We start from the raw sequence: 18,444 nt of genomic DNA, 5'->3' as shown, positions 1-18,444 counted from the left end.
GAAAGAGTTTCTCAGAAAATGAGCATCTATCTGGAATAGCATGTGTGATTATGTGCGTTCAACTGCCCATTGTCAACAGGATCCTTTATAAGCAGTCAAAAGAAGGAGAGCTTAGAATAAGATTCTTCTTATTCTAAGCACAAATAAGTAAATAGGCTTCATGACCAAGCTTTTACAGCAGGGATAAAGCTTGATTATTATGATTAGTATCTTGGTGGACTAGGAATTTTATTTTTGCTGGATTTTCAATACATGGTAATGAAGGTCAGTCAAATAATTTTATCGTGTTTTAAAAACCGGTTGTATAACCAAGTGTACCGTGCTAGCTTTGGTCATTTCAGAATGAGGAAGTCATCTCAAGCAGTAACAGAACACAGTGTCCACATTTTCATCTCCTTTTTTTTTCCCAAAAAATTACTTGAAGACAGTTTCTGCTCTGGGAGAGGCACAAAGAACTGCCCTTGAAAGTGAGGGGTATTACACTACTTGCCAAAAGGCAGAAGAGTTCAGTCCAATAATGGCAGCAGATAGAGCAAATCAAATTAATATGACATTTTAATTAGTTTTTCAGCACTACAGCAATAATTATTATACCGTTTACTATTTACACAGATAATAACACATTTAACTTTCAGGCAGAGGCTGTATGGGATGATAAGGCGGACTCTGACTTTTCCCTACTAGGTAGTATGGATTGATGTTGCAATGCCTTTGAAAACCATACAAATGTGGATCACCTGAAGGTATTTACCTTCAACTCACTATACTACTCTACAGTAGGAAGCCAGCTCTTCTCAAAATGTTGTGGTTATAGTCTTGCCTAAACACACAATGTCACCAGCAAATCTAGTTATCAAATCTAGCTATCTAGTAACCACCATATTTTACAGACCTTCTGCAGCCTCTCTCTTTCGGATCAAATTCCTTTGTTAATTCTTCAATATCTCCTGTATTGAAAAGCCACAAGTTTCAATTGGAAATTTTTCATCACCATTTCCTGAAGGAAGCTAAAGCTGACCAGCTGGGCTGGTCAGTATCTGTAACATTACTGAAGTAATTTCTCACATGCTATCCTCCTGTTGTCCAGAGAGACTGCTTATTTGAAAACTGAACAGTTGCCTTCAGAAATTTTCCTACAGAGATGCCTGCAGGATTTTGTGTTTGATGTGAAGTAAATTATTCCTTTGTTTAAGATATTTCAAAGAAGCTGAGACACAGAGCCTATGTCTTAGCACTTTGCTCCTGCCCGGGTCAGCCGTAATAAAATGGAAAAAAACTGCGTAAGTGTTCAGGATGTTCTCTTGACAAAACTTACTGCACATTAGGTCTTGTTCTGCTTTATTTGGGGCTCTGTGTGAATATTCTCCAAGTGTTCTTCATTATTTAGCTATCCACAGAAAACCTTTAGCATATTTGTTCCCTTATCTGTTAATCTCTGTTCTCTAAAGCTTTGATTTAAATTGGCCTTGTATGCCTTTCCCTGATCTCTGAGGAGGGTAGAATTTTTTGAGAGGACATTAAATCCTAATTTTCTCTTACTGTGTCTTGGTTAATGAAGCTCTGCTCCTAGAATTTCACTCAATATAAACCTTTTTTATTTCAATGCATCTTACCTCCAAGGGACTAATTGTGTCAGATTAAATTCACAGACACAAGAATATGAAACACTGTAACACTGAGTACCATTTAAAAATCAAGGTTTGCAAAATAACATATTTTTATTTATATTCTAAACGCTTAGTGGTGATTTCACAATTTAAAGAAAATTTCTTATTTTTCATTACTCCTGATGACCTGTGCATGAGCTGGAAATGGAGAGCAAACTGTCTTTGCCTTTGAAACATATGATGCTACTCACCTGGTTGTTAGTTCAAGTTTCAGGTAAATTAGAGAAGTAAGTTCCTGAAGTACTCCCCAAAAACAGTCTTCCCTACAGGAAGTTTTTCACTCCCTGTTTGATGAGGGCAAACTGGCTTGGAGGCAGTTCAAAGTATGCTATCTTATTAAGGTCTCAAGTTTCTTGCAAAACTGAATTCCTGAGGTCTGTTCTGTAATGCAATAATACAGTTTTAAAATACTCTCTCTCATATACCTCAACTCTGTACAACATGGGACACTGTAAGAACATACAACGCAGTTAGGCAGTGAAACAGCTGCAGTTGGACATAGGATGTGACTAAAAAGCATAATTCAGATCTTCAATAAAAGTAACGTGCACAAAGACTACCTTGTTCCCTTGAGCAAACATTCCTGAAGACAAAATAATCTGCTTTCCATAAAAACCTTCCTCAGTGCAGTGCCCATGTAAACTAATCAGTAGGCAGCTCAGTAAATCAATTTCTTAAGAATATATTAATAGCCAGAACAAAAGTAACATTACTCTAAAGAGACGCAGAGATTTCTGAGGAAGTTTTACTGAAGTTATCGTGCAGTTTCTTTCCAGATAGCCAACAAAAATGATATGAAATGATACTTAAGACGAAGGTAGCTCGACAGAGCAAAAGGACAACCACCAGTTGAACTGCAGGCAAGACAAAACCTGTTCATCTAACCTGCTTCAGCTAAACTGCTAAATGAAGAAATCCCTCTCCAAACTCCACTGATCTAGTAGCTATTAACCATACAGGGAGCCTACGGCCACTTGCTCAGATGTGGACTTCTACACTACAGGAAGCTCTTTCCACCAGATAAATCCCTGCCTGTGTGTCGCCAAGAACGAGCCAAAGCAACGCTTTGGTGCAACTTTGTGCCTGGCCTGTCTCCAAGAAAAATCATCCGGTGAAGTTGTAGGAGCTGTGGCGATCGCTGTTATTGGATTATCACCGTGGGATTGCCTGGCTTGTTGATTTATAAGCATCATTTATTCTCAATTATATCTTGAGAATAAAATGAACAGACCTAAGAACTCCTGGAAAGTAAAGCCATAAATACTATCCCTTTCTCAAAATGTTCCTTCACCTGAGTTTTTTCAAACAAGATTTATTATCTGTTTCAGGCAATTATTATACTGAAACTTACATTTGGAGAGAGCCAAGCCCATTACCCTTCAAAAGAAGACTGAATATACCAGTGTGTTATGTGCAGTGAATTATTAAGTCCTAGTTCAAAACACTGTGTATTAGGATGCACTAACTCTAGTTTCATTCCAACAATGGCTTGGAGTAAAGCAACAAATCGTGCTGTGCTGCCAAAACCAGCCCACACATCAAGACCAGTACTGCATCAACACTGAGTATACAACTTCCAGGTGAGGAGCTTTAACTTCCTAAAATGCTTATAAAAGTTGCTTGTGGTTGTCTGACCACGTCTCTTACTGCTTTGTATCCACTGTTCTTAAACACTATGACAGGAGGAATTCAACTTCTTAAAAACTGTGCTATGCCTTCACAAGTATTTTCAGATCTAACTGTGACCAGCTGAGATATTTTTAAAGGTGAGAACTCTGTTCTTCAACTTGATACTGTAAATATTTTCAATCTAAAAATTCAACAGTGACAAAAGAATTCACATACTTCTCATCCAAGCACAGATTTGAGTTAGCTGGTTACTCTTGCTGCAGCAGGATTTTTCTCAAAAAACCCAAATTAATAAAAATCAAAACTTTCAACAGAAAATTAACTTTATTATAGCTTAATTGAAATTAACTTAAATAAAACACTAACCAGAAATAGAGGCAGAATGTAATTTTTCATGAAATGAGAAAGGGGGGGAAGGGGGCGGGGAAGAAAAGGAGCCGCAGCAGCAGCTTGATGGCTAGCGTACATCATCAGTGTGGGACACCCAACTTCCAGCCTTCGTTCTCCTTCACTCAGATGAAAGGCTTATCTCCTACACTCCATTTTTTCAAGTTGGCAAACAACTTGGCGTGCATTTCTGATCCCGCTTAAAACTCTTGCACATGTGCAGAAAAAAATAATACTGAATTCAATGACTTTTTATCTACTTCAGGTATGGGAAATGGCAGAGTAGGGAATTTAATCTTTGTCATATGTTTTCCTGGCTATGATTCTAACATACAAGTTACTGTGAGTCCATGTGTGAGCTATCTTCTCTCTGCCTCTCTGCTCTTTTCCCCTCCTCCTTCCCAGTCCTGAGGAATAAATAAACAAAAAAGGGAAAATGTTGATTTTGCACTGATGTGAAGTAGAAAATACTTGAATCTTGGGAAATTTAGATGGGAAAATCAATTTACAATACACAACCTGTGTAAAAATACTTGCAAAATCTATATGCTAACATTTATGGTAAAGTAAGCATTTTACAATTGTTAACCGCAGTATTTTCTAGTGTTGTTCTCCTGTGTACTCAGCACAGACATAGATAGATCCCAAAGATAGGGACAGGTCTCATAAGACCACCACCTTGGAGTGTTTTTGGAACTTTTCTTTTTTAAAACAAATTACATTTTCTGTTCAGTGTAAGAGGTCCAGTGCTTCTTACTGTGCAGTTTCATCCACAGTACATTGACATTAAAGTCTGATTAAATCAAATTTCCTATCTTGTTCTTTCTGGGGTACTTGAGGAACTTATTGCTCCTTCCTGTGCCTCTGCTTCTTCAGCTGCTTTACATGTTATTTTTTTGTTTAGGTGGGGAAGCTTTCATAATTATTGTGCTGCGTGCATTTATTAGTGGTTAAGGAAAGATGTTTTACAACATTTGTCCTGCCTGGCAGGAGGATTCAGCACAAAGCAGGACTGCTAATGAATTTAGATTCAGCAATAGTGCCCAGATTTTTGGCTAGAGGGCATGTTGCTGTGCTTCAGCTATGGAGTGCATCTGTACCACACACTGCAACACTGGGTAGAGGGATACACTCCATATAAATTGGTCTAAGAAACATCAGTACAAGATACAAAGCTCATCACATGACAAATTAACCTGCTTCTTATTCAGTGACAGCTTGATTATTTTCAAAGCCTTTTACACTATGTGGCCATGCATACTGTGGATATTCCTATAACGACTACTTAGGGCAATATTCTATAGGTGTACTTAAAACTGTGGATTCCTTTCCTGTTTTTTCCAATGACAGAATTGCATATTCTCTTCTCAGTTAAAGAGCTTAGGAGATGTATTCAAGCATTCTTGCCCTTAAATGACAGAGTCTTATCATTCTTCCTGCTGAAAAGGATATTTCCTTGAATATTTGCCCTCATCATTAAAGTACTGTAAAAATCAGTATGTGTGGGCTGTCTGCAGGAGCAGGGAGATTGTCAAATACAAGCCCTACTGCTACATGACATTATTAAACATACTTATCCTTTCCTTATTCAGTTATGCTTTTGGGAAATATTCATGTATTGAATTTCACCAGACAACATTAGATTTCTCTGATATGGTAGATCATCATGCAAAAGAAGGTTCACTTAAAATTAAATGCCAGCAACATCAATATAGGCTTCCTGTGAAAGTGGCTGTGAAAAGCCGCTAAATATCTCAGCACTCTGTGGTACTTACAAACACATCCACAAATGATTGAATGGGCTGACATGCTGGATTTCTCACAAGGCATTGTTTGGAAGGCAAAATTAACCTACTGCAGTGCACACTACTTAAGCCTGAGAAGCAGCAGCCCTGAGAAAATGAAAATGCTTTCAGAATGTAGCCTGAATACTTCCTCAGTGGCTTGAGACCTTACTAAACTCATCTCACTGCTTTTCATAAAGTAGTCACATTACACTGAAGGATGTTGTCCTTCAATGCTACCCCATGCCCTGACACATGAGAAGGCTAAAAGATCTTTTGAGCTGCCAGGCTGCTGTTGTTGACCTTGCATTTTTGTCTCACAGAAGATACCTATGCACAAGTTCAAATCACTGACAGCAGCACAAAGTTCCTTCAGTCCCTACTATAAAAACACTAAAAAGCCTCTCAGGCTTCTTTGAGAAAGACCAAGATTACTTCAGTCCTACTTCCACAACACAATCTCTTTTGCCTGTTTCTCATCCTTCCCTCTTTGCACGCACAGTATGTACGCAAATGTGTTTTTTCCTTAGAAGAACGGAGTGTGATAGTGTATTGATAGTTTTTCAGTGCCTGATGACAAAAAAAGAACTCAAATGAAGTAGAAGTTCAAGAGTCTAGCCAGAGGCAAGATTGAGTTAGATTTTGGACTATGTCTCCAAATGAATAGATGTCATAATTATCAGTCCTATAAGAACAGGCAATGCATGCGAAGGATGCACAAAACACTGCCCCACTATACAATATTCCAACACTCTTGTAATTTAGGCCTGCTACTACACGCAGTAAAACCAGTTTTACTTTAACTTCAGTGACTAACAAGGCATTACTTTGAAATTGCACTGTCTAGCTGAGAAGTCTTTTGTGCTACTGAAGAAATTGTATACCTTAGTAACACTACAGTACTGTATTGCTGTAATAAATACTAATAATTAGCATAGAGGCAACTCTTGAAAATATTTGTAGGCTAAGGCATACCTGATAAATATTTTCCTAATCTGATATTTAAAATAGCCATAAAATCTGCTCCTAAAGCTTTGAGTGACCAGAGCCATGTGCGGAAGAGAGATGTTGCATATCTGGATCATTGCTTTAAAATAGATGGGCCTTAGAATATATTTGTTACATAGTCTAAAGCATAGACATTCAACCTTCTGTTTTTTTTTTAAAAAAAGAAAGCACTCATAAACCTGGAAATACTGTAAATATTAAGAAGCCAGGTATGCCAAATGCTAAAACAATGAGGGTCGGTCCCATTTTAGACCACAGCGTATGTGTTCAGAGGTAATTTTTTTCTACCTGACTAGTTTAATTTTGTTAGCAATATCACGGACATGTTCATACAACATTTAATTTTCTGTTAGCATGAAATAAGCCTAATTTGGAAAAAAAATCCTTGTAGTGTCTCTACTATGTAGTGTGTTAGCCACCCTATCCTTTACAGATTAAGCTTTTTGGCATTATAGGAGAAATCATCTGCTGCACACTGGCATCAAGCAAAAGCAGATTCATAAACTCTGCCCTTAATCTCTTATTCAGTTTTCTTCCAATTAGAAACAATCTTTTGCTGATACTCTAATTAATACTTACATGTTAAAATATTAGGCATTATAGCAGAAATCATCTGTTATATTCTTGCATAAAGCAAAACTGGGTTTGTAAGCCCTTGCCCTTAATCTTTGTTTCAATTTTCTCCTATTTAAAAACAATCTTTCCCCAATACTCTAATCAATGCAAATGATATTCATGATTAGTTAGTATTATGCTAATCTGAGCCCCAAATTTACCTAAATCTACATGGTGTTGTCTGAGTACCAGATTGCTTTGGGTTTCTAAGTAAAATTACATTAGCCTGCCAGCTGTACAAAACACCATGATAGAGTAGAAATCCAAGCAAATCATCAAGATTACATTAGTTTTGTTTCTTAATGAACAACTGTTTGCATTAGGGATTACAGACAAATTATGGTTTTCCTCTCTGTGCCCAGGCAGCCAGGCATCTGTTGAGAAGTTTCGTTTTTTTTTCCTAACTATCCCTAAATAGATTGAGGAGAGCTAAGGCAGAGAGACAGGTCTAATATTTCACATAATTGAATTTTTTCTTTACAAAGCAATCACCACTCTGGGCCTCACTGCTAACCTTGAATTTCTCTCTTCCACTGCTGCCTGGAATGCAGGAGAAACCTGAGTAGGTTTTTTTAGAGGTATCAGTCACCCAGCTTCTCCCCTCCTCCTGCAGGAGCAGATTACGTACCTTAGAGCCATACCTGCTTGCTGTTACACTCCAGGCCAATTTCCAAAACGGTGCTGTTGCAATTCCTGCTGCTCTGATATAAACAGTGTGCCACCAAAAAACATCATGTGTGGAAAACAGAGCACCGGGCTTATGCTTCATGGTCTGCATTAAGAGCGCGCTCAGGGAAATCAAGCTATGCAAAGCTGGGCGGTAATGAACATGGTACCACCAAGACTGCTAATCTTTAAAGTGTAACAGTGAAGCACAGTTTTGTGTACGTATGCAGTTCAGCAGCCTGTTGAAGTTTGTCCCTGTTTCATGTCAAACTGCTGTAACATGCTTGTTATTATGTTCTGCTTGATTTAATTATGCTCCTAGTGTACAGGTTTACTCATTCTTCCATGCACTAATCTCGCCTCTAGAACTCACACTGTGACAGCTCATTATTGTTGGCAAAAATGTAGGACGCTGATAGGGAAAGAAAGGCTCTGATGCATTCACCATTGTGTATCAAGACATCCTGATTAAAAGATAAAAGTAATGAGTTAATTGTTTATCAATCTGTAGAGTGCAGGACAGTAAAGGGCGGGTAAATCACCATCCATGTCTTGAATGACAACACCAAAGAGCAGCAAAATAATTCTGGACAATTTCTTTCCTTGTGTCAAGCCCTGTGCTACTATTACAACTCCCTCCTTCCCTATTGAGGACATCAGATGTATACAAACATGCACCAAAGGGCACTACCACTGTTGTGGAATGTATTAAGAAAGCCTACCTGAATATCCTCCAGAACACAACCTCCCTTTCACTTCTTTCAAATGGTCAGTTTAAACAGTTCTAATTAATGTTAGGAACAATATATGAAGTAAAAAAAATATATAAAAAAATTAAACTGATGTATCTGTTCTATTTATAGTCAGTAATGCATGTTCCAGATTTTCTTCTGTACTTTTTCAACTTTCTTGTTGCAAACTACTGCAGAAAAAGAAGACTCTAAATCTGATTTTATATGCTGACAAAATGAAACAAATCTAAACATACCTGTATATGACATCTACAACAAACGTTACTAAGGCTGCCAAGTTATTAAACTCATTTGAGAGCTCAAGGAAAAGTGTGAGTGACTTCCAAAATGTTTTGGAAAAAATATTTATTAGGATATCTTTGTCAGAAACAGGTGAGCTGCAGTTCTGTCTTCACTGGGTCTTATCAAATGCAGCAGTTTAAATTGGAACGAGATGAAACCAGGCATTCTACCTGGAATGCTGCATAAGAGCTAATACAGGTCAGTGTTCTCCCTTCCATGCTTGTCACATTTGGTACTTCTGGATGGACATTTTTTTGCTGTTGACAGTTTATAAAAAAAATTAAAATAGTCACTAGAATTGGTCAACGAGCGCGCAATCTTCACATTAGATATGAGGAATCTTCTAATTACACATCAGTATCATTTGTGATATAGAGATTTACAAATACTGTATAAAAAATACCAGGCATTATACCATGTAAATGAAATTATTCACTCCAAGAATAAATAAGATGTTTCAGTTTAAAAACCCCTACAGTTTCTGCCGTGGTAATGACATTGATAAAGCAATTAGGTGGACTGAAAGTCTGAATGGTTATATGCTACTCAGTGTAGATTTTCTGTCAGTAATGATACATGAGTTTGCTTATTAATTTGTGAAAGAACACTAACAATTGATTGTATTCCACCCTATCACTTGTCAGTGAGATACCTTGAGATAATTCTAGCAGCACAATGGAAAACCACATCTAGTAATTCAGAACTGACATGTCATTGCTATTAACACATTCACTTTGTTCTAGTAAGTTTTTGCACCAATAATTTGGGCGGCAATGTTAACTACAGCGCAATTTACCTGAGCAAGAATAAAAGAACTTCTTTTCCCTTCTCTTGCTAATATTTCCTATCTAAGGCACTCCCAGCCTTAGATGAAACTTGTGCTTTCCCTTCTGGAATAATTTCCAGGTTCGTAACTAGTTTGGTTGAAAAGAATAGATTTTTATGACAAGTCACAGCATGAAATTGGAGTCAGATGCATCACAAATAGGGTTAAGGTGAAAAGCTCACTGGCATCACGGTGCTGCTGGTGGGAATCAACTGAGAGGGCTACTGAAGACTTCAATAATAATTCAAGTTCAGCAGATGGCTGAGTTCAGATTCTGCCTCATGAGTCCTCACCTGCCACTTGAACTTGCTAATTACCCATACCAAGGGCAGAAACTCCCTGAGCTTTATGACTGCGCAGTCGCCCTGCAGCGCTGTGGTTCAAGCCCAGGTGTAAGGTAGAAGGCAGTGCTGTGGCTGGCGCAGCTGCCATCGGGGCTGGGTGGATGGGTGCCAGCCTTAGGGTCAGATCCATTTCACGCCTTCGTCTAACATCAGACCCATGAAAATGCACTTAAAAATAAATGTGATTGGCGGGCCAAATAACCTCACAATATGTTTATGCAGACTTATGCAGAATATGCATATTCTCCTTTCTTAGTGTAGCAGGGCCCTAGACTGCTGTTAAAGCAAGGGAGAAGGCTGCTCTGTGAGAGCGATGGCTGATGAAATAAGGAACCGTAGTGGTATTGTGGGCAGCAGGCAAACAAACAAACAAACAAACACTACCATCACCCCCCAGCATCCTCAAAGACGTAGCTGAGAAATCCTTGATTTGCAAACACATGTACAGGGCAATACCGTGGCTAGGAAGCTGAGGCAGCAAGCTCTGCTCAAGAAACATCAGCACGTCTACAGAGATGTATCAGAGATGGATACAAAGCTCGCCAGCCTTCCAGGCTGTTGCAGTAAATCTCAGACATTTATGAAACTATGTTAACTTTTAATGTGAGGTACGGAATCAGCAGAGTTAGTTATTTCCAGTGAAAGACACTTGTGGAATACCCTTCTGTGGTTAACTAACAGGTCATTTTAAAGGTGTTGTAAAAGCAGAGCTCTCCAAAACCTGAAAAAGGTAGTTAGAACAAACGAATACAACTCTGCTAGAGCAAACGGAATATGACTGGCTAAATGGGGCAACTTGGCAGTTTAAACTTCTTCCAGTTTTAATAGAACTTTCAATCAGAGTGTAGAAAACTCAGCTTTATTTCTTCAGAATTTTGACTCAACAATCATCAAACACTATCAGAGACTAATTATCCTAAATTCCAGCTAGAAAACTACCTTTTTTGCATAATACAAAAAGCTTGGCACAAAGAAAATGGGTATCTTGCAAACACAGGAAATTGAAAGAACAGACTGATAACTTCAGAACAGAAAAAGCAACTTTATTGTGAGTTGGGTAAGATTTTGTAGGTCCTAAAGAAGATTCAGCTACAGCAAGGTGTCATAGCTTGATTGATACATGCATTTCCTCCATCATAGCACAAGTTAAGGTAAGTTACAAAGAAAAGCTGTTACTGAACAGGTTCATGAAGCCCCATGGTTAATTATGTCTTGACTGCTAGAGTTGTATAAACTACAGACATGTTATATAAAGTAAAACTGCATTTACATGCTGTAGAAGCATGCTTTCGAACTAAATAGTTGTTTTGTCCTGATTTCAGTGAACTTATGCCTTAGGCCAACAGAGCGCATATATATTTAGACATGCAGCCACATGCACACATACACACAAATGTATGTCTATGGCATTGTTGATGTACAGCTTTCTTGATAAGAAAACTGTTAACATTGCCAGAATGAGCAGACAAAAGGAGGCACTGTCAGACTCCCAGAGTGGAACGCTTGCTGCATACAGGTACAAAGCACAAGCAGAAAAACTTGTTTGACTCAGAGGGTGCTGCTAAACCACATCATGTTAGCACACCTAGCTGGAAATACATAGCCAAAATGCAAGGGACTGAAAGGGAAAAGGCACAGAGGAATTAGAAAAATATGTGTTTGTGAATACGCACAGATATCTTTTTCTTGGTTGAAAGGACACGTTTTTAAAAAATCAGCAATAAAATTAAACATGAACAACAGCACCTTCATTCTACACTAGTGCATATTGTCAACATTTAAGTTCCCTGCTACCTCTAGGTTTTTCCTCAATGAAGGAAGGTTATGCCCCTGTTTCATAATAAAAACCATCAAACATTAGAAATTAATGGGCATTCAAGTTTTACAGTTCCCCAGGCAGACCTTTCTGCTTTTAAACAATCCAATTCTGAGACATACTAAGTATAAATAGTACTTGAGCTGGTTATTTATTGTAGGCTGAAACGTGACTGCCCTGGACAAAAACTAAACCCAAAATACTTCTAGCATCTCAGAATAGTTTACAGTGTGTCTTAAAAGAGGCATCTTTCAGCTGATCATTTAGAATAAGGATTACACGGTTAATGAGGGATCTTACACTAAGTTATATACACTGTTTGAATTTTTGTGTAAGTAAGGAAAACTGAACAACAGCTTATGAACATAACCCTGAGCTACCCCTTCCTTTTACCCACTCCTCCCCCTGAAACTTATAGAATTAAGACATCGTGTTCTAGGTCCATGAATAAGCACAGCATGTTCAATATGTCCACAGTTATACTGACATTTGTTTCTAAATCATTTAATTAAAAGTCATTATTGAGAACAAAGGATTCATTAACAAGCTGTACCTCTGAACAACTGATGGAGTTGTTGTGTTATGAATATCATTTTAATCCAAATTAGAAAACTGCACAGATGTTCTGCTGCAAAATATTGACATACTGCAACTCCCTTGGAATGTGATTAACATTTGTGTTAAATCAAAAAGTACATTAAAGCCTGGCTTTACTAATAAATTTAGGATTGGAATAATTTTTTTAACGCTGAAATATAGCATCTAAATTGTTATTATTTTTACCTCCAGTTGGGATTATATGGCCTATTAATACAGCCTTAATACTACAAGAAATTTCTCTTTTTAAAAAATACTTCTTTCCGAAAGAGACAATGTAGAGTAGAATAGAAAAGTAATAAGCTTTGTATTGATGAACTTTTTGTTCCAAGGCTTTGTTATGATGTTTTTGATCATAAGATCAAGCCATTAAACAAGAAGAAATGTGCAGTATTTGCAATAAATCAGAACTTCCTGGTTGTGTCTGGATTGTTCTTAACACAAACCTGTGATTTCAATACTTTTTTCCAACAATTCTGAATAGACAATTTTTGATTTTCTATCTGTACTGCACATGCATGTATATATGTGTACAAAAATAGGGGGTTGAGATTAAGCAGCAGAATTTTTTTAGAATGTGTATTTACACTCTGTAGATTTGCATGCAAACGATCTGACAACCAGAAACATATTCAGACTTCTGCAAAGATTTAACAAAGTAACTTGCAATAGGTGCCTGAGATGTAAATATTTGGAAACTATTCCCACAAAAAAGCCCAAACCAAAACCCGCAGCCTAATAACAATGCCAGAAAGTTTTGTAAATACCTACTGAGATCTGAATTTTTAAATCTGTAGTCAGTCACAAACCACCATACTAGTTCTTTGCCATGAATGAAGAGACAGTAAAAAATATCCAGTGTTTCTGTGGGTACCATCCTCTCAAACATGCTCATCCTCATTCCTCCTCAATTTTTAAATGGAGATTTTTCAATAAAAATTTCTAGAGTATTTGCCAGCTGTACTGAACAGCACTTGATTTATAGGTTGTCTCCTCACTGAATATGTTCTTTCCCTCACCACAAAGTTAAGTGCAAAAATAAGATGATCCACAACTAAGATGGTCACATTAACACCATCTAAAAGACTGAGACTGTTTAACAATTCTCCATGTATTTATTGTTATTTAATATATTAATAGTTTACTTTTGTTTGCGCTTCGTTGCTTATTGCCTTCTCAGCAAAACTTTTACCCTCTTGTGTTCTAGTCATTATGTCCATATCAAAAAGAACGCAGATGGAGAGTGTGTAATTTCTCTTTGTTTGTTTTTTCCTTATCAAATGATTTTTTTATTATTGTAGTTAAGTAAAAGAATATGAATGAAATAAACAGTAAGATAGGAAAGTATAATACGGTAGTACTGCAATACCATAGGTGAATAACATAGACTTAACTTACTAAACCCTCATTCCACTTAAAAAGAAAGAATTTTGTTTTCCAAACAATAGCTTTAATGTAATTACTTTAAAAAAAATTTAAAAAACCCCTTATTTTAAGAACATTCAAACTAAGTATGATGTTGAATGTCCATGCTGCAAAATAATTATAAAGTAGCTAGCTTATCTGTAATGAAAAAAACACCAAGTTCTGTAATGATGCCTGTCATAATAGCGTTTGTTAATGAACTTTTTTATAACTATGAGTAACTATCTTAATACGCTGTTTCCTGTTCCCCACAACGCATTTGCAATTCAATGTTTACAATCATTCAGGAAAAGCAGAAGCAGAAAACTAAAGACGTCTTCTTATTTTTGCCTGTTGTTTGTTTTTTTTTTCTCTCAGAAGTCTTAAGGTTTTACTTTTACTGCATATTCCTGATAGAAATTTACTAAAAATAATTATACAATAAACTCTGTGGTAATATTTTGTACACTGTGGCACTGAAGCATAAGGTACTTCTTTTTTTGAGAAAAAAAATCACATTGTACATGGGTTTACTTTAGATTCTACAACTGCAACTTTATAAATTAGAATATATGATGCAAAATATTATGCACAGCTAAAATATTATTTGATTTTCACCCATACTTAACAGTAAAGCATTTTTAAACTCCCTTTCTAAAGTGTGGATGAAATACACACTCATGACAGTAAACATTTATATTACCTGCATTTTACAGATTAACATTCAGGATAAAATACTGCACAGAGTGAAAGTATTGATTTTCTTTTCCCTTTGGAAGCAATGCCAGCTTACTGAAAGCTATCCTTAAAGAAACTGTTATCAAACTTAAGACATGCTCCTTAAAAAAACCCAAGCCTTTCTACATGCAATATTAAGGAAATCTGCTACGCAAACATCTCATAGTGCCTGTGTCTAAACATCTGTCAGACACTTTAGAAGTTCTTTTCAATAATGTACACACTTACAATTAAAAATTTTGAATAAAGAGCTAAACATGAATCTAAACATAATACTATACAGTATAACTCCCAGCTAAAAAGTAGATTCACAGAACAGCTTTTTATCATCTACTTTTCTCCTCTGTTCTTTTTACAGTTACATGAATGCCCATACCGCAATAGTTCAACAAGTTGCAAAGACAGAAAAATTCTCTTTCACTGTATGCAAGAAGTACAGAACAATCACAAGCAGCAAACATAATTTAAATTAAATACCCCCTTCAGGTATGGTACCCTCAGTGAAGGCACATAGCAACATCCACCTTTGGAAAGATAATGAAGTCGTTGCAAAGCAGTGTAGGAAGGCAGTTATAATCAGAAAGCTGCCTTTTGTCCAGGCACTGGGACGTGCTATCCACTGGTGCTCCCCAGAACCACCGCCCAAGAATAAAGTGCCTATTGTCTCAGCACTGTACTAATTGTGAAAAAGCAGCCCATGCAGTAAGCATAATAATTATCCAGGCAAACAAGCAAAGGCAATCAATGAAGGAATGAAAAGGGTGAAAATACATGACCAGACAAAGCAACCCAAGAATGAAATTTATATTCATAATGGAATGCCAGCCAGCAGAAGGTCCCTTTCATGGCATGGCTATTGCATACAAGAGACCATTGTCCGCATGCAACAAAATCAGTATGTGCAGAAAACTTCGTGTAGCTCTGCTGAGGAGAAAAGCTTTTCGTTCCCAAAACACTTGCTCCCAGCCCCACTGTTTAGGTTAAATAAAGTTTTGGGCTCCTTTTCCCGGCAACATTAAAAAGTTGTCTCTCTCAGGGTCCACCTCCCCTGATCTCTGTAAGGGTTTTTTTTTCCACTTCCCTGCTTTCATTTGCAGCTGTATAAATATGAACAAAAAAGCCATGCTCATCCAAACAAAGAAAAAATGGACTGAATATGCATATCCTCATTAACTAAATTTAATTATGACAAGCGGCATATTAATCAGTAGTTGCTCCAGTTACTGCATTCATTGGAAGGGAGGAGGACTCCAAATTAAGGGGAAGTGTGGGGGACAATCGAATACTGATTAGGAGGCTGCTCACAACATGATACAATACACTTTCTAAATAATTATTCAGAGGAAACAGAATAAAGAGGCAGATTGCTCTATTTTTAAGACCAACTCAAGAACAATTAGCTAAGAGCGTGATGACAAGACTGCTTTCTTTTTTCCCGTGACTGCTTCCACCTCCACATTCTCACACCAACTAGCTTGGCAAGCACTGCAAAATTTGCATTTCACACACAAAAAACAAAAAAGAAAAAGAAAAAGAAAAAGAAAAAAAGAATAGAGAGAGAGTGGGGAAGAAGAAGGAGAAGGAAAAATCCCACACTGTCCTTGCTGCTGTGTTACAAAGAAGGCCCATGGCACTACAGCAGCGGAGAAACCCTATCTAGCTGACGGTGAGAAGCTCTGAGGAGTCACTGAGCTGGAGCTGGAAACTTGTCACGCTCTGAACTTTGCAGCACGTGCGTTGCAACAGTGAAGGAGGAGTTCAGAAAGGCAAAAAAAAAAGCTTCCAGGGAGGGAAGAAAAAAGTTATCACACCAACTTACCATCCACCAGGTCCTGGCTGACATGTCATAGCATAGCTGCCATTTTATAGAGCTGTCCGATGCTTTCCCTGCCATTACGCTGTCAGCAACCTTCATCAGATGCAGCTCAATTGAAGATAAGACACCTAATCAAGAAAACATCGGCAGTGGCTCGCTGGGCTACATGTAGGCCAATCCTTATCACACTGCATCATGGGAAAAGCTCCTTTATTAGCAAGAACTCCAACCTCACTGATATAAAGACAAGGATCAGGTTTTCTCTCCCCCCCCCCCCCTTTTTTTTTTTTTTTTTTTTTTTTGTCTGAAGGGATTGGTGAAACTAGCCAGCATTCTTTGTGTATCATGTGTACACCAGTTTAGTATCTCACAAGTGGGCGGCTAGATGCATTGCTGGGCTATGCAGACCAAAGTTTATTTGCATTCTTCTCAGTTGTATATTGTTTGACATGGTTCGTGGTCAGCCCTGAGCGTAAGGAGGGGAAAGAAGCTGCTCCAAATTAGTGTCTCCCCCAGGAAGGACAGGCTGGTTCTGCTGCTGCGGTGGGGGCCTGGTTCAGATGCCATGCGCACACACACGTGTGCACACACACCTACACACCCGCCCAGGCACACGCAGGCACACACAGGCAGGCGCCCCGGGGAACACACAGGTAGCAGCTGCAGCTGGATGCAGCAGGGGTTGCCAAAGGCTACAAACCCTGTTCTCCACTGGACATATGGAAACAGTTTTAACTATTTGCAATCAGCCTTTAACAAGGAATAGGAAAGCTGGTAAGTTGGCATGAGGAGCAGGGAGGGGGTGCAATTAGGACTTCGGTGCCACAGTGTTTTCCCCCCTCCCTTCCCATGGATGCTCACGATCTCCTCTGCTCTGGATGATCTAGCTGGGAAGGGTGAGGCGAGGGGGTGGGGAACTATTTCAATCTCTGCTCCCTCCTGCTCCACAGCTTCGGGTCATCTGCCTGTTGTACCTACCGCCAGCAGGGAGAGAAGGCATTCTTCCTGCAAGGTTTTCTCCCTAATGGAAAATTTGTGATTCCCTGAAGGAACTGCTGGCTTAGAAGAACAAATAATTCTGACTTTATTTTAAGCTGCAGAAAAGGAAAAGTTTGCATATAAGCACACAGAGGAAATCAATAAACCCTGGCTCACATTAAAGGGGATATAAAAAAAGAACAGGATTTGCTAGTCCTGGCTGAAGTTATCAGCATCAGTTTTACCGCTGCACTGCAGACTCTGTATGTGCTTTAGCTACAAGCCCCTCTTTTGCAACGCCCCCCCTGCTCCATTTCAGAAATGGTCTCCTTAAAATTATCACATTAAAATAATCTCTGAACAAGCACTTCACATGCTTAGCATGGCTCTACTGATTGTGTTTTCAGTTCACGATCTTCCACGTTTTGCTCCGTATTTTATACTTGAAAAGTCTTTGCAGTTAACAGGCTCCTTACACCTATTTGCTGTAAGAATCTAGGGCTACCGGTGTACAGTGCTACCACACTGTGGCACCAGCCCCCACCAGGACTCCTCATTGCTGCATATCTTCTTTCCCATGCACATCTTTGCCTCTTTTTCCACTCTCTGCAGTCTTTTTCCCTTCCATGAAGATCATCTCCAGACTTAGTCACTTGTGCAGCCGAGAACCCATTCTAGCTACTCCCACAGCGGTGTAACACTCCCACTGATGAATGGGCGTACCCATGCATGCACCCCATTGTCATAGGACGGGCATTAGGTTCATCTGGCATGGACCTACTGCCTTCAGCTAGCTGTCAAAACTGCCATCCAGGTCCCATTTAACGAGGTCCTGAAACAGTGACAGTACCTAAAGAAATGACTCTCTGAGCAAGTCCGGACCTCTGGCAACAGAACAGCCCTGTAGCAACACCAGCTGCATCAAAAGGTTAAAACTGTTTTCCCTTCTCCATGTGTGCCATTGAGGTCAGCTTGCTGCATCATTTTCTTGTTTTAAATACACTGATAAGGGCCAGCATAAAAAAAGCCAGACATAGAATTAACAGAGACTCTGGACATCCCAGCCCTCTAAATTTATACAACTCTTTTTCTAGAAGAGCTCTACACAACAGATAAGGATGTTTCCTTCTTTCTC

General features: G+C 38.4%; 1 protein-coding gene across 7 annotated transcripts in view; it reads right to left on the bottom strand.

Moving 5' to 3' along the window:
* Positions 1–16,485, bottom strand: part of NFIB (nuclear factor I B) — a 274,434-nt gene extending 257,949 nt beyond the window's left edge. For 6 of the 7 annotated variants that reach the window (XM_027792819.2, XM_027792821.2, XM_027792820.2 and 3 more), the window contains exon 1: positions 16,335–16,445. In XM_027792819.2, the coding sequence (XP_027648620.2) occupies positions 16,335–16,430 (96 nt within the window). In that variant the 5' untranslated portion in view covers positions 16,431–16,445. Of the gene's footprint in view, positions 1–16,334 lie in introns of all 7 variants that reach the window. The other variant, XM_027792825.2, reaches the window with a different exon arrangement.
* Between the last annotated feature and the right edge of the window lie 1,959 nt (positions 16,486–18,444).

This window comes from Falco peregrinus, chromosome Z, assembly GCF_023634155.1.
Source record: "Falco peregrinus isolate bFalPer1 chromosome Z, bFalPer1.pri, whole genome shotgun sequence".
Lineage (NCBI taxonomy): Eukaryota > Metazoa > Chordata > Aves > Falconiformes > Falconidae > Falco > Falco peregrinus.
Note: the sequence above shows the minus strand (reverse complement) of the source record. Positions and strands in the feature narration are given on the sequence as shown.